The sequence below is a fragment of the Octopus sinensis genome, linkage group LG24 (genome assembly GCF_006345805.1).
Source record: "Octopus sinensis linkage group LG24, ASM634580v1, whole genome shotgun sequence".
NCBI classification, from domain to species: Eukaryota; Metazoa; Mollusca; class Cephalopoda; order Octopoda; family Octopodidae; genus Octopus; species Octopus sinensis.
Window position 1 is genome coordinate 12,661,771 of NC_043020.1, and position 15,456 is coordinate 12,677,226.

General features: G+C 39.0%; 2 protein-coding genes across 3 annotated transcripts in view; one reads left to right on the forward strand and one right to left on the reverse strand.

The window, feature by feature from the left end:
- The window catches only part of LOC115223938 (protein pigeon), a 98,165-nt gene extending 88,540 nt beyond the window's left edge, over positions 1-9,625 (reverse strand). The window contains exon 1 of the mRNA XM_036512876.1: positions 9,570-9,625. Coding sequence (XP_036368769.1) covers positions 9,570-9,609 — 40 coding nt within the window. The 5' untranslated portion in view covers positions 9,610-9,625. The remainder of the gene's footprint in view (positions 1-9,569) is intronic.
- The window catches only part of LOC115223941 (ankyrin repeat and SOCS box protein 13), a 28,434-nt gene continuing 20,995 nt past the window's right edge, over positions 8,018-15,456 (forward strand). Inside the window, exon 1 of one of the 2 annotated variants that reach the window (XM_036512878.1) lies at positions 8,018-8,196. In XM_036512878.1, the coding sequence (XP_036368771.1) occupies positions 8,070-8,196 (127 nt within the window). In that variant the 5' untranslated portion in view covers positions 8,018-8,069. The remainder of the gene's footprint in view (positions 8,197-15,456) is intronic. The other variant, XM_029794687.2, reaches the window with a different exon arrangement.

Sequence of the window (15,456 nt, forward strand, 5' to 3'; positions counted from 1 at the left end):
GTCGTTGTTGTTGTTAATATCCAATATAACTAAAGGTAGCAAGCTGGTAGAATCATTTCCACACTAGAAAAAATGCTTTGCAGTATTTCTTCCGACGTTACATTCTGAGTTCAAATCCTGCCGGAGTCGACTTTACCTTTCATATTTTCAGGGTCAATAAAATAAGTACCAGTTGAATACAGGGGTCAATGTAATCGACTCTCCCCCTCTCCCAAAATTGTTGGCCTAGGGCCAGAATTTGGAACCAATATCTAATATAACTATAACAGTTTTCAACAGCAGCTATCCAAAACCGTTTTAAAAGGACAGATTACACAAATAAATATATTTATTTCTTTATTGCCCACAAGGGGCTAAACATAGAAGGGACAAACAAGGACAGACAAACGGATTAAGTCGAATACATCGACCCCAGTGCGTAACTGGTACTTAATTTATCGACCCCGAAAGGATGAAAAGCAAAGTTGACCTCGGCGGAATTTGAACTCAGAATGTAACGGCAGACGAAATACGGCTACGCATTTCGCCCGACCTGCTAACGTTTCTTATTTCTTTATTGCCCACAAGGGGCTAAACATAGAGAGGACAAACAAGGACAGACATTGGTATTCAGTTGATGTAATCGACCCCAGTGCATAACTGGTACTTATTTAATCGACCCCGAAAGGATGAAAGGCAAAGTCGACCTCAGCAGAATTTGAACTCAAAATGTAACGGCAGACGAAATACCGCTAAGCATTTTGCCCAATGTGCTAATGATTCTGCCAGCTCACCACCACAAGGGAATATATTAGCCTGCATCTGTTATACTCCTCACACAGATGACATACCTAGAACTGCCTCTATTTTAAATTTCAGGGAATTAATTTGACACTAAACATTAATACCCTACCCTCAAAGTCATTCAAAGACCTGGTTATACATTAGGCAAGGCATTGACAGCCTTTGTCCATCAGCAGACCTTATGCAATACTGATCATCATGATTTAACAAACACAGCATGTAGTAGTTAGTTCGTTAATGGACGATTCAGAAAATCCCCAAGTTCTACCAAATTTAAATCAAGAAAAATCACATATGAACAAGAGGAGGGTAACAAATGTCTCAATTGTTTCAGAAAAGGATGACAGCCAGTGTTTTTGAGGGCAGATTTGATCATCAACAAAATCAAACCTGGATTTACATTTGTGTCACTTGGAAATCCCAAATATAACACTTGAGACTTTTGTTACCCTCTTGTTCATATGTGATTTTTCTTGATTTAAATTTGGTAGAACTTGGGGATTTTCTGAATCATCAATTAATGAACATATACTACATGCTATGTTTGTTAAATCATGTTTGTCACAGAAGACATAGCAATGAAGAATAATAAATCAGTAATGATATCCTCAATTCAAATACAACCTTTACCTGTAAATATTCTTTACCTGTAAGACCAAATGCCAACAAACAAAACATCAACCAGCTTGAGCTATCATCATCATTGTTTGACCGTGATTGAGACAATGGAATTTACCATGCTACGCCAGACTTCACGGTCCATCATAGCATTACAGAGGTCCTGTTGCTGGATGCCTGTATCCCTGGAGATTACATCAGGGTAGGAGAGTGTGCGCCCTCTGGTATTGCGAGTAGATGGCTTCCAGAGGAGAAGAGTAGAAATTGCCTCGCTTTCAGCTCTACAACAATGTCCAGCAAACTGGACTCTCCTACTTTTCACAAGAGATGACACAGGTGGTAGCTTCCCATATATCTGCATTTTGGTTGGATGACGCTTCCACAAGAGATTTTGAGCTCTCATAAGGAGGCGAGTGTAGGTTCCATCCAACCGCCTCTCAAGCTTCTTTGATAACGTCCAGGTTTCTGAGCCATATAGTAGAATTGGTTGGACTGTGGCTTTGAAGATTTCAAGTTTGAAGTCTCTACTTAGATTTGATGACCAGATCTTATGCATGGCCTATCCAGCTGTGGCTGATCTCACATAAAAACAGCCTCGAGTTGACCAAACCACCTTTTATTAACAGTTCACAAACCCAACCTTTTCTGTATTTATGAGTGTGTATTAATTTAATTTTTACAGGAAAAAAGGTTGACAGTGACTTTGAAGTTTTGGCTAGTTTGCTATCATCAAACTGATGATGGTGAGCAACCTACACTGTGAAGTCACTCTTAACCTTTTCCTTGTAAAAATTAATATGTTCTCCATTAAAAAGTATTGAATAATACTGAATTAATTAAATTGTTTTTATGTATAACATGACATAAAACAAACATATATGTAATGGACTCTCCCATCAAAGATGACATATGAGTATTCATCTTTTGCCGAGTGACCTGCACAAAGGATTTGTTTATAGTGATCAAATGTATGTGTTGTATGTTAGCTCACTCTCTCCATCGAATTGACGTTGTCTGAACAGGTGTACAGTGAACCATGCATCAGATCTTGACGTGATCACAGAGCAACATGCAACATGTGATGAAGTGTTTTGCTCAAGAACACAACACAACACACCACCTAGTCTAGGAATTGAAACCATGATCCTGTGATCATGAGTGCAACACCCTGACCACTAGACCATGCATCTTCATATATATATATATATAAAAAGCACCCACTACACTCACGGAGTGGTTGGCATTAGGAAGGGCATCCAGCCGTAGAAACACTGCCAGATCAGACTGGGCCTGATGCAGCCTTCTGGTTTCACAGACCCCAGTTGAACCGTCCAACCCATGCTAGCATGGAAAGCAGACGCTAAGTGATGATGATGATGATAATTATATAAATATACCGGAGTAAACACATAAATGTGAAACAAGGTGGAAAAAAGAGTGCTCAAATATCAGGGGTAGAGTAATATGCTTTATTTAAAAGCAGCAGAAACTCCAAGTAACAGGTTTTGTTGAATTTCTGATGCTTTTAAATAAAGTATATATATATATATATATATATATTTATATATATATACTCTCTCTCTTTTGATTTCACTTGCCTCAACAGGTCTACACAAGCAGAGTTTAGTGTCCAATGAAGGAAACGTACACATAAGTGAGCTGGTTACACTCCTGGCATAGGCCTTGAATCAAATTCGATGACTGGCCCTCGTGCCGGTGGCATGTAAAAGCACCCACTACACTCTCGGAGTGGTTGGCATTAGGAAGGGCATCCAGCTGTAGAAACTCTGCCAGATCAGATTGGAGACTGGTGCAGCCATCTGGTTCACCAGTCCTCAGTCAAATCGTCCAACCCATGCTAGCATGGAAAGCAGATGTTAAACGATGATGATGATGATATATAATATATATATATATATATATATATATATATATTGCTTGCAAGCAATTCACAGTTACAAATGCTATTGATACTAAAAGCTCTACATATTGGGCATTAGCTTGTTGGCTTCTAGTGTCAACAGATGATTCATGAGGAATTCTGGAAGGAGCATCGTGAGACCACTGCTGAGATGCTTCCACAAAATAAAAAAAGAAAAGCCGTTAGAAAACCGATTATAGCAACGACTCCATCTAAGAATATCTGAAGAAGGAATATTATTCCGAAATATATCAGATTATGGGTGACTAAATTACAACAGGTATATAGTCCATTGTCTGTATTGTAGTGCATTGTTGACCCATTTAAAACTTTTTATTCTTTACAAACAATACACAATGCTTCAAAAGAACTACAATACTCTCATAATGCACAATGTTTTGCAGTCTTCTCCTCAATGGTTTTATTGTGATCTGCCCCTCCCCATTCATTGTGACTAGCTTCAAACCTTGACTTATTGTTCCTCACACCACTTATTTCAACTAATTCCACACACACACACTCTCTCTCTGTGTCAGACCCTCTCTCGCTCTATCATACACTCATTCTCTCTCTGTCAGACTCCCCTCTCTCTCTCTATCACACCCTCTCTCTCTCTCTATCACACCCTCTCTCTCTCTATCACACCCTCTCTCTCACTTTATCAGAAATAACACAGTGCAATATTGCGGTGGAAATTTTTGCAAGCATAAGTAAGGTATCATGATCTCTGGAAATGGTCATTGATATGGCAATTACAATGATAGAACTCATTTACTTATTGGGTCATTTCCAAAGTCTTAGAATAAACAGTATTCTCGCTTTCGCCATGTGGTTCTATGATAAAGAGACAACCATTTTTCTACAGCTCTTGAAGTAGCAACACGAAGCTGGCCATGGGAAAAGCTAGTCCCACAACTTACAATGAGAGCACTTAGGTATTATAATAATAATAATAATGAAATTATTGTATACAGTGCTCATGTGCACCACAACTTGTCAGAAAGTGCATATAAAGTACATGCAGTAATGTAGAAATGTCTGAAAAGTGAACAGTGTATGAGTCAGATACATGCTTGCGTGTGTATGGAGGGGAGAAAATCAGGTGTAGTGTTGATGAATCCCAGGAAGCATGGAAGTTTTGAAGGATGCAGTGCTCCGACAACTAACAACCGATGCCGGCAGTTTGTTCCATGCCTCAGCGTGTGTATGGAGGGGAGAAAATCAGGTGTAGTGTTGGCGAATCTCGGGAAGCATGGAAGTTTTGAAGGATGCAGTGCTCCAACAACTAACAATCGATGCCGGCAGTTTGTTCCATGCCTCAGCGTGTGTATGGAGGGGAGAAAATCAGGTGTAGTGTTGGCGAATCTCGGGAAGCATGGAAGTTTTGAAGGATGCAGTGCTCCAACAACTAACAATCGATGCCGGCAGTTTGTTCCATGCCTCAGCGTGTGTATGGAGGGGAGGAAATCAGGTGTAGTGTTGGCGAATCTCGGGAAGCATGGAAGTTTTGAAGGATGCAGTGCTCCGACAACTAACAACCGATGCCGGCAGTTTGTTCCATGCCTCAGCGTGTGTATGGAGGGGAGGAAATCAGGTGTAGTGTTGGCGAATCTCGGGAAGCATGGAAGTTTTGAAGGATGCAGTGCTCCAACAACTAACAACCGATGCCGGCAGTTTGTTCCATGCCTCAGCGTGTGTATGGAGGGGAGAAAATCAGGTGTAGTGTTGGCGAATCTCGGGAAGCATGGAAGTTTTGAAGGATGCAGTGCTCCAACAACTAACAATCGATGCCGGCAGTTTGTTCCATGCCTCAGCGTGTGTATGGAGGGGAGGAAATCAGGTGTAGTGTTGGCGAATCTCGGGAAGCATGGAGGTTTTGAAGGATGCAGTGCTCCGACAACTAACAACCGATGCCGGCAGTTTGTTCCATGCTTCAGTATTATTGCTGTGTGGTTAAGAAGTTTGATTTGCAGCGGTTGGATTTTCTGTAGCAACAGCTTTCAACTCTTCGGAATCAAGTTGTTTCGAATGGCCTTCTTTTGGCTTGACTTTCAAACTCAAATCCTTTCTTTTGAAGCAAGAAAACCATCTCCAGTTAACTTCTTTCATTCACTACATCATCCCCATAAACTTGCTGAAGAGACTTTGCTGCTGTGCTTGCATTGACGCCTTTATGAAACTCATAGAGTAAGACATGTCTAGTGTGATCTTTAGATGGGACGAACATGGGTGCGAATATAACGGAAGATTATGGCCAATACAATTAGAATCTGAAAGAAAAATGTATAAATTACTCATTGTGACATTCTTAGAACATTGCAAGAGGCACAATTTTAAAAAGTATTATCTAAAACTATCTTCTAAAAAAAAACAGCCATTACCTTTGCACCAACCTGATATATATATATATATATACCGGAGTAAACACATAAATGTAAACAAGGTGGAAAAAAGAGTACTCAAATACCAGTGGTAGAGTAATATGCTTTATTTAAAGCAGCAGAAAATTCAACAAAACCTGTTACTCTGAGTTTCCTGTTGCCGTTCATCGGACAGTTTTTGAACGGCAACAGGAAACTCAGAGTAACAAGTTTTGTTGAATTTTCTGCTGCTTTAAATAAAGTATAATATTTATATATATATATATATATATATATATATATACGAGCAAAACGCTTCCCCCGCCCGTCCAATGGACGGTGCTGAGTTATCAAACATTTAAACCAAATTTTCTCAAAACAACTTATCCGACCGTCCCATAGGCCTCCCCTTTGAGAAACACTGATTTAACCTAAATTTGAGACACCAGCAAAAGACGGATTTCGACTGATGTACTTGCGCGTACAAATGCATGTTCCCACAGCTTTATCGATCGCATTCTCACCTGGAATCGATTTTTGTAATTTTTTCAAGACTTATACATGCCCTGATACCGTCGGTATCTACATATCAAATTTGAGCGCAATCGGATGGAGGGTGCCCAAGATCCTAGAAGACACACACTCACAGACAGAACGGATTTTATATTATATACATACATACATTTTTTTTTTTTTTTACTTATTTCAGTCATTTGACTGCGGCCATGCTGGAGCACCGCCTTTAGTCGAGCAAATCGACCCTGGGACTTATTCTTTGTAAGCCCTGTACTTATTTTATCAGTCTCTTTTGCCGAACCGCTAAGTGATGGGACGTAAACACACCAACATCGGTTGTCAAGTAATGCTAGGGAGACAAACACAGACACACAAACATATACACACACATACATATATACATATATATACATATATATACATCTATACGACGGGCTTCTTTCAGTTTCTGTCTACCAAATCCACTCACAAGGCTTTGGTCGGCCCGAGGCTATAGTAGAAGACACTTGCCCAAGATGCCACGCAGTGGGACTGAACCTGGAACCATGTGGTTGGGCTTCTTTCAGTTTCTGAACCCGGAACCATGTGGTTGGGCTTCTTTCAGTTTCTGAACCCGGAACCATGTGGTTGGGCTTATTTCAGTTTCTGAACCCGGAACCATGTGGTTGGGCTTATTTCAGTTTCTGAACCCGGAACCATGTGGTTGGGCTTCTTTCAGTTTCTGAACCCGGAACCATGTGGTTGGGCTTCTTTCAGTTTCTGTTTACTAAATCCATTCACAAGGTTTTGTTTGGCCAGAGGCTATTTAGCAGAAGATACTTGCCCAAGGTGTCAAGGATTGAGACTGAACCTGGAACCATGTAGTTGCGAAGCAAGCTTCTTATCACACAGCCACGCCTCTGTGTGTGTGTGTGTGTGTGTGTGGGTTCGCGAGCGTTTGTGTGTGTGTGTGTTTGTCCTGTGTGTGTGTTTGTTCCTCACCACTGCTTGACAATAAATGTTGGTGTGTTTACGTCCCCGTAAAGTGACCAATAGAATAAGTTGTAGGCTTAACAAAATAACTCCTGGGGGGGGGGGTGATTTGTTCGACTAAAACTCTTCGAGGCCGTGCCCCCAGCATCACCGCAGTCAAATGACTGAGTAAAATAAAAGGCGCAGGAGAGGCTGTGTGATAAGTAGCTGGCTTACCAACCACATGGTTCCAGGTTCAGTCCCACTGCATGGCACCTTGGTCAAGTGTCTTCTACTATAGCCTCGGGCCGACCAAAGCCTTGTGAGTGGATTTGGTAGACGGAAACTGAAAGAAGCCCGTCGTATATATGTATATATATATTATATGTGTGTGTGTTTGTGTGTCTGTGTTTGTCCCCCTAGCTTTGCTTGACAACCGATGCTGGTGTGTTTGCGTCCCCGTAACTTAGCGGTTCGGCAAAAGAGACCGATAGAATAAGTACTGGGCTTACAAAAAGAATAAGTCCCGGGTCGAGTTGCTCGATTAAAAGGCGGTGCTCCAGCAAGGCCGCAGTCAAATGACTGAAACAAGTAAAAGAGTAAAAGTGTAAAAGAGTATAAAAAGATTTAACTTAAGTATTGGCTTTTATTTATTCCATTTTTTTTGTGCGGATGGCGTCTAAATGTGATGAGACGTGTTGCATCATTCGGTTTTTTGTGGTTGTAGTGTTACTTGATAGTGTGTATGAATCTCTCACCGTGTATATATGTATCTAAGCGTGTGCCTGTATATATGTGTGTGTGTATGCGTGTGTGTGAGTGTGCGTGAGTGTATGTGTGAGTGCGTGCGAGTAAGCGTGAATCTGTGTCTCTTCTTATACAAGTTTAAATCCATTGAGTTCCCTCCCTTGGCAGTGCTGATGGCTGAATCGAAACTAAAATGCGAACGTTCGGATAAAAGTGTTCACAACAAACAAACGAGCGATGTCAAGTTCACGATGCCTGTTCAAGAAAGGGCAATCGAACCCAATGTCTTGAAAGAATACCGTAAGTATCCGTCGTATTCCTTCACTCTTCTGTAAAAGGCGGTTTCTCTCAGATCCCTTTAAAGCGAATGATGTTGTATTCGAATAACAAACAACTAAGACGTTGTTGTTCGCTATTCAAGACCTCCGTAATAAATTGCTTGGCAAGAATATATATTATATATTGTCATTGTAGAACCGGAGAGATCTTTATTGGACATACTTTACGAACCAGTAGGAAATAAATTACATAACACGCAAAATACCTTTATGTAAACACACACATATATATATATAATGTGTGTGCTTCTTCGGATATATGATCCACTGACGTTATGCGTATATATATATATATATGTATATATATATGTGTGCTTTACCATTTCTCTTAGACATAGCGATACTAATAATCTGTTAGGCCTAAATATACATATGCTTCAGAATTAAGCGTTAGGGTGAGTGCCGGGCATAAAATTTAAAAAATTCTTGTTCTCTTGTCATTTATTTTATTTCAAAAACATACACGCACACACGCGACTGAAGAAGGGGAATTTTCCTTGTATTGTATGTCCTGTACTCTATTTTTTTCGGTGTTTAAAAAGAATGTCCATTTCCTTGGTTTTATGTTTATCTTTTCGTTTCTCATTGTGTTCGACGTTTTATTTGGTGTCCTGTACCCATACATGCATGTATATATACATGTAGATGTAGGTACGTACATATATGTATGTATATAGGCATATGTTTTATTAATTTATATATATATATATACACACACACGCACACACACACACATATATATATATATATATATATATATATATATATATATATATATATATATATATATATATATATATAATATATATATATATTTCAAAGGAATTCCAACTCTGTTTATGTTTTAATTATATTCTTTATAATATTAATATAGAATGTATAGTATAAATAGTATATATATATATAGTAAAATGAAATGAAGTATTGATTGTCTTATTGAATAGATGAAATATTGAATATCAAATATTAAGGGACTAGTATACATTCTTGCATTAAAGCAGTCTTCGAGGTCCCAGGTTGTGACAGGAATATTTCTGCTGTCAACACAATTGTTATTCAATTTTCTAAAGAAGCAAGCTACAAATGGTCATAGGTAATAGTTTTATGGTCGAGTATACACCTGTAGTATGTTGTTTAAAGCCCATTCATGGCAATAATTATATATATATACGGACATACATTCATTGAAGCATCAGTCTGAGATGCAGTAAGGGCTCCTACTGTCAGATGCTTCCCAGCTCCTGTTACCCACTGTTACAAATTCGTATTTCTGTGTATATATGTGTTCGTGTGTGTGTCTTAAGGTCCGACGAGATTTTAAACACCGATTCTTACCTCTGATTTCAAGTTGAACGAATGAAAGAGATCCCACCATACACACACGACATGTACCCTGGCCCTAGCTAAGATTCCTTGATAATATAAGGTCATGTGCCGCCCTATATATGTCATCATAAACCAGTCTGAGACGCAGTAAGGGCTCCTACTGTCAGATGCTTCCCAGCTCCTGTTACCCACTGCTACAAATTCGTATTTCTGTGTATTTATGTATATGTGTTCGTGTGTGTGTCTTAAGGTCCGACGAGATTTTAAACACCGATTCTCACCTCTGATTTCAAGTTGAACGAATGAAAGAGATCCCACCATACACACACGACATGAACCCTGGCCCTAGCTAAGATTCCTTGATAATATAAGGTCATGTGCCGCCCTATATATGTCATCGTAAACCAGTCTGAGATGCAGTAAGGGCTCCTACTGTCAGATGCTTCCCAGCTCCTGTTACCCACTGCTACAAATTCGTATTTCTGTGTATTTATGTATATGTGTTCGTGTGTGTGTCTTAAGGTCCGACGAGATTTTAAACACCGATTCTCACCTCTGATTTCAAGTTGAACGAATGAAAGAGATCCCACCATACACACACGACATGAACCCTGGCCCTAGCTAAGATTCCTTGATAATATAAGGTCATGTGCCGCCCTATATATGTCATCATAAACCAGTCTGAGATGCAGTAAGGGCTCCTACTGTCAGATGCTTCCCGGCTCCTGTTACCCACTGCTACAAATTCGTATTTCTGTGTATATATTATATGTGTTCGTGTGTGTGTGTCTTAGGTCCGACGAGATTTTAAACACCGATCCTTACCTCTAATTTCAAGTTGAACGAATGAAAGAGACCCCACCATACACACACGACATGTACCCTGGCCCTAGCTAAGATTCCTTGATAATATAAGGTCATGTGCCGCCCTATATATGTCATCGTAAACCAGTCTGAGATGCAGTAAGGGCTCATACTGTCAGATGCTTCCCAGCTCCTGTTACCCACTGCTACAAATTCGTATTTCTGTGTATTTATGTATATGTGTTCATGTGTGTGTCTTAAGGTCCGACGAGATTTTAAACACCGATTCTCACCTCTGATTTCAAGTTGAACGAATGAAAGAGATCCCACCATACACACACGACATGAACCCTGGCCCTAGCTAAGATTCCTTGATAATATAAGGTCATGTGCCGCCCTATATATGTCATCATAAACCAGTCTGAGATGCAGTAAGGGCTCCTACTGTCAGATGCTTCCCGGCTCCTGTTACCCACTGCTACAAATTCGTATTTCTGTGTATATATGTATATGTGTTCGTGTGTGTGTCTTAAGGTCCGACGAGATTTTAAACACCGATCCTTACCTCTAATTTCAAGTTGAACGAATGAAAGAGACCCCACCATACACACACGACATGTACCCTGGCCCTAGCTAAGATTCCTTGATAATATAAGGTCATGTGCCGCCCTATATATGTCATCATAAACCAGTCTGAGATGCAGTAAGGGCTCCTACTGTCAGATGCTTCCCAGCTCCTGTTACCCACTGCTACAAATTCGTATTTCTGTGTATATATGTATATGTGTTCGTGTGGTGTGTCTTAAGGTCCGACGAGATTTTAAACACCGATTCTTACCACTAATTTCAAGTTGAACGAATGAAAGAGATCCCACCATACACACACGGCATGAACCCTGGCCCTAGCTAAGATTCCTTGATAATATAAGGTCATGTGCCGCCCTATATATGTCATCACAAACCGCATAAATTTATGCAGTTACATAATTATATAAAGTTATGTATATCGACATTCCTTCATATTACATATGACAGCTGCAGGCTGGCCAGAAGCCAGATTATAAATATATACAATACAAACACAATTGTTGTTCAATTTTCTAAAGAAACACACTACAATGGGTCATAGGTGATAGTCTTCTGGTCGAGTACACACCTGTAGTATGTTGTTTAAAGCTCCATTCATAGTATTCGATTACCTGATGGCAATAACTATATGATGGTATGTCATTGGGTTTACTTCAGAAATTCTTTTGGTTCCGTAGAATTTCTCAAAAATACGAGAGGAAGAAAATGGAATTCACTAGACGAATAAAGGACATCGTGAATTCATTTTTCTTTCTCTCATATGTGTGTGTATGTGTCGTCAGGGGATCATATGTCCGAAAAAGAAGCACACTCTAGAAGTTGGAGCCGTAATGTAGTTATATGAAGTTAAATATATGTCCGGTCATGGGGTGACCAATGGTTTCGCTTCCATAAAGCACTTAGCTTCATATGCCTATATATTTCTTTACTACCCCACAAGGGGCTAAACACAGAGGGGACAAACAAGGACAGACAAACGGATTAAGTCGATTACATCGACCCCAGTGCGTGACTGGTACTTAATTTATCGACCCCGAAAGGATGAAAGGCAAAGTCGACCTTGGCGGAATTTGAACTCAGAACGTAGCAGCAGACAAAATACCTATTTCTTTACTACCCACAAGGGGCTAAACACAGAGGGGACAAACAAGGACAGACATAGGTATTAAGTCGATTGCATCGACCCCAGTGCGTAACTGGTACTTAATTTATCGACCCCGAAAGGATGAAAGGCAAAGTCGACCTCGGCGGAATTTGAACTCGGAACGTAAACGGCAGACGAAATACGGCTACGCATTTCGCCCGGCGTGCTAACGTTTCTGCCAGCTCGCCGCTCCGGTCATCGAGTGACAAATGGTTTCGCTTCCATAAAGCGCTTAGCTTCACATACCTATAACTATATAATTATAGAGGCCGAAGATGGAATATACGAGAAACTTTATTGCTCGCAATAATCGTTTCGACAATCCTTCATCGGTTCCTCGCGGGTGGGACACTGTACATACAAGCGGGTGTGGTGCAATCCTCGGGTGCAGAAGTGTCTCGTCATGTGATATTATAAAGGGTATCTCGTTTATCTCTATCATTTATTATATACTCAACGAACACAGGAATTCCTGAGGCAGATCCAGAGACAGTTCTGTAAATACCGTGGATGAAGTCAGGTAGCCATAGGCAGTGAACGAGCTTCATCGTCTAACTACTGGGAACATACCCAATACTTAAATAATTACATTATATATATATATATATATTATATATATATATATATATATATATATATATATGTATGTGTGTATATATATATATACGTATTTCAAAATAGAAAATTACCCTTTAACGGGTAATTTTTACATGCTAGAAATAGCAGCCAACACGGCCAAAAACCACAATTTTATAGCAAATTTCGAAGTACATGAAAAATAAAAACCTTTGAGGTAAAGGTTTTTATTTTTTTTTTTTCATTTTTCATGTACTTCGAAATTTGCTATAAAATTGTGGTTTTTTGGCCGTGTTGGCTGCTATTTCTAGCATGTAAAAATTAACTGTTAAAGGGTAATTTTCTATTTTGAAATACGAATATGTTGCGAAGGGGATAATTATAAATATTTTTTCCTTTAAATTCTTATAAAGATTTTATCCTATTTTAAAATTTATATATATATGTATAATTCCAAGGCAGGTGAGGGAATTACAAACAGGTGTATTAGCGTAGTGTTTGATCCAAAATAATGGTTATTCCACCAGATTGTTCTGAGAAAGACCATCTGATATACAACTGATAAACCGATATTTTTGTTTTGCCATTCCATAAATTTCCTTCAGCTGTTTCTATTTCAATATTTTTCTTTTTGGCAATCTTTCGTCCCTAGTAGACCTTTCCGTCGATTTCCGTAAAAAAATTCTTTTTTTTTTTACATATGGGCTTGCGGGAACTTTTGAAGTAATGAGAGCGAAAGAGACTAAGAGAAAGCGATTGTATGACGAGGGAAGTTCTTTTGAAGTTACCGTGCATGTGAAGCATTGATGTACATGTGTGTGTGTTTGATGGGGTGTGGGAGACAGACAGTATGTTGTGTAAGTGAAGTGCTTCTGTTAGTGTGTGTGAAGAGACAGAGTAATGTGTGAAAGAGAGAGATAACTGAAATTTTTTACTCGGTGTATGTGTATATGTATGTATATTACTTCAAAAGTTCCCGCAAGCCCATATGTAAAAAAAAAAAAAAAATTTTACGGAAATCGACGGAAAGGTCTACTAGAGACGAAAGATCGCCTTTTTTTTTTATTTCTTTAGAATATTAAACGATTTTCGTGTTTCGTAATTTGCGTTTTATTTATTTGTTTATTTATTTTTGTTTATGGTTGTAATATGTAGTTAGGAGTCGTCTCCCTTTGATCTAATGAGCCGAATTAATTTGGTTTGCTGTAACCAAGAAAAAGGGGAAAAAAAGAGTAAATTACTATGAAACAAACAAACAAAAATAAAAGGAAAATGTGTCGCCCTTGCTTGAAGGTGAATAAATGATTATCATCAGATAAAACTGTCTAAAATAATATTTAAAAAATTTCAAATTAGAAAATAAAACGTCCGATTCATTTGCGCATGCGTGGGTGCGCTTGTGCGGTCTCCAAATGTGCGTCTTTAAATGTTTACACTGTGACGACCGTCTATTTTTTTTCCAACCTTGACCATCTCGTTTTCTCACTCATTTCACACCCTGCCGTCCCTTTTTTTTTTTTTTAATGTATACACGGGGGATCTTTTCGGTTTGAACGACAGTTTTTTCTGGCGGTGTCATATGAAATTGTCACCCATAATTATGACCCTAGTATCGATCTATTGCATTTCAATCTGTTTTAGGGTTAGGGCTAGGGGTGGGTGAAGGGTATCTTTTTTTTCTTCACAAATGTAAATAAACCCAATCTGTTTCTTAAACGAGGGACATATTCATACGACACAGAATGTTTTTTTTTACCTCAATAGACGTCATTGATTGGCTGAAATTGCAGAAAGTGAAGAAAAAAATATCTTACAAACCATAGAATTTTCTCAATAAAGCCAAGAGAAAAATATGTTTTATAAACATATTCTACCAGTATACGAAGAATTCTACCACTATACACGAAAGATTTCTTGGCCACTCACCAGGTATTTTGTGGAGTGGATACAGTTAATTAATTGGTTTTATTAACTGACCGTTAATTTTACAACCCAGTGACTCACAGATATAAGAAAAGACAGCAGAGTGATATTAACAGAGGTGTGCAGAAGTAAATCATTTGTTAGTTGCTTGTTCTGTCTGTGTTCCAATCTGACTTGAGTTAGCTCTAACCTCTCCTTAGCCCTACAGAATCAAATAAGTAATTAATGATATGCGTAACCCTTTTGATACTAACCCACCTGAAACTGCCTCTGGCTCTGTAGTACAAATGTCTTATTTTCATAAATTCTACATTAAAATCTTCCACCAAACCTTAGTCACAATTTATGTTCCTAACACTAGATAAATGATTACTAAGTCATTTTATTAAATTCTTTGTTATATTCAAAATTAATTGAAAGAAATACAGGCGCAGGAGTAGCTGTGTGGTAAGTAGCTTGTTTACCAACCACATGGTTCCGGGTTCAGTCCCACTGCATGGCACCTTAGGCAAGTGTCTTCTACTATAGCCTCGGGCCGACCAAAGCCTTGTGAGTAGATTTGGTAGACGGAAACTGAAAGAAGCCCGTCGTATATATGTATATATATATATGTGTGTGTATGTGTTTGTGTGTCTGTGTTTGTCCCCCTAGCATTGCTTGACAACCAATGCTGGTGTGTTTATGTCCCCTTTACTTAGTGGTTCGGCAAAAGAGACTGATAGATTAAGTACTGGGCTTAGAAAAGAATAAGTCCCGGGGTCGAGTTGCTTGATTAAAGGCGGTGCTCCAGCATGGCCGCAGTCAAATGACTGAAACAAGTAAAAGAGTAAAGAGAGAGCATCTCCAAATAAATATGGTAAC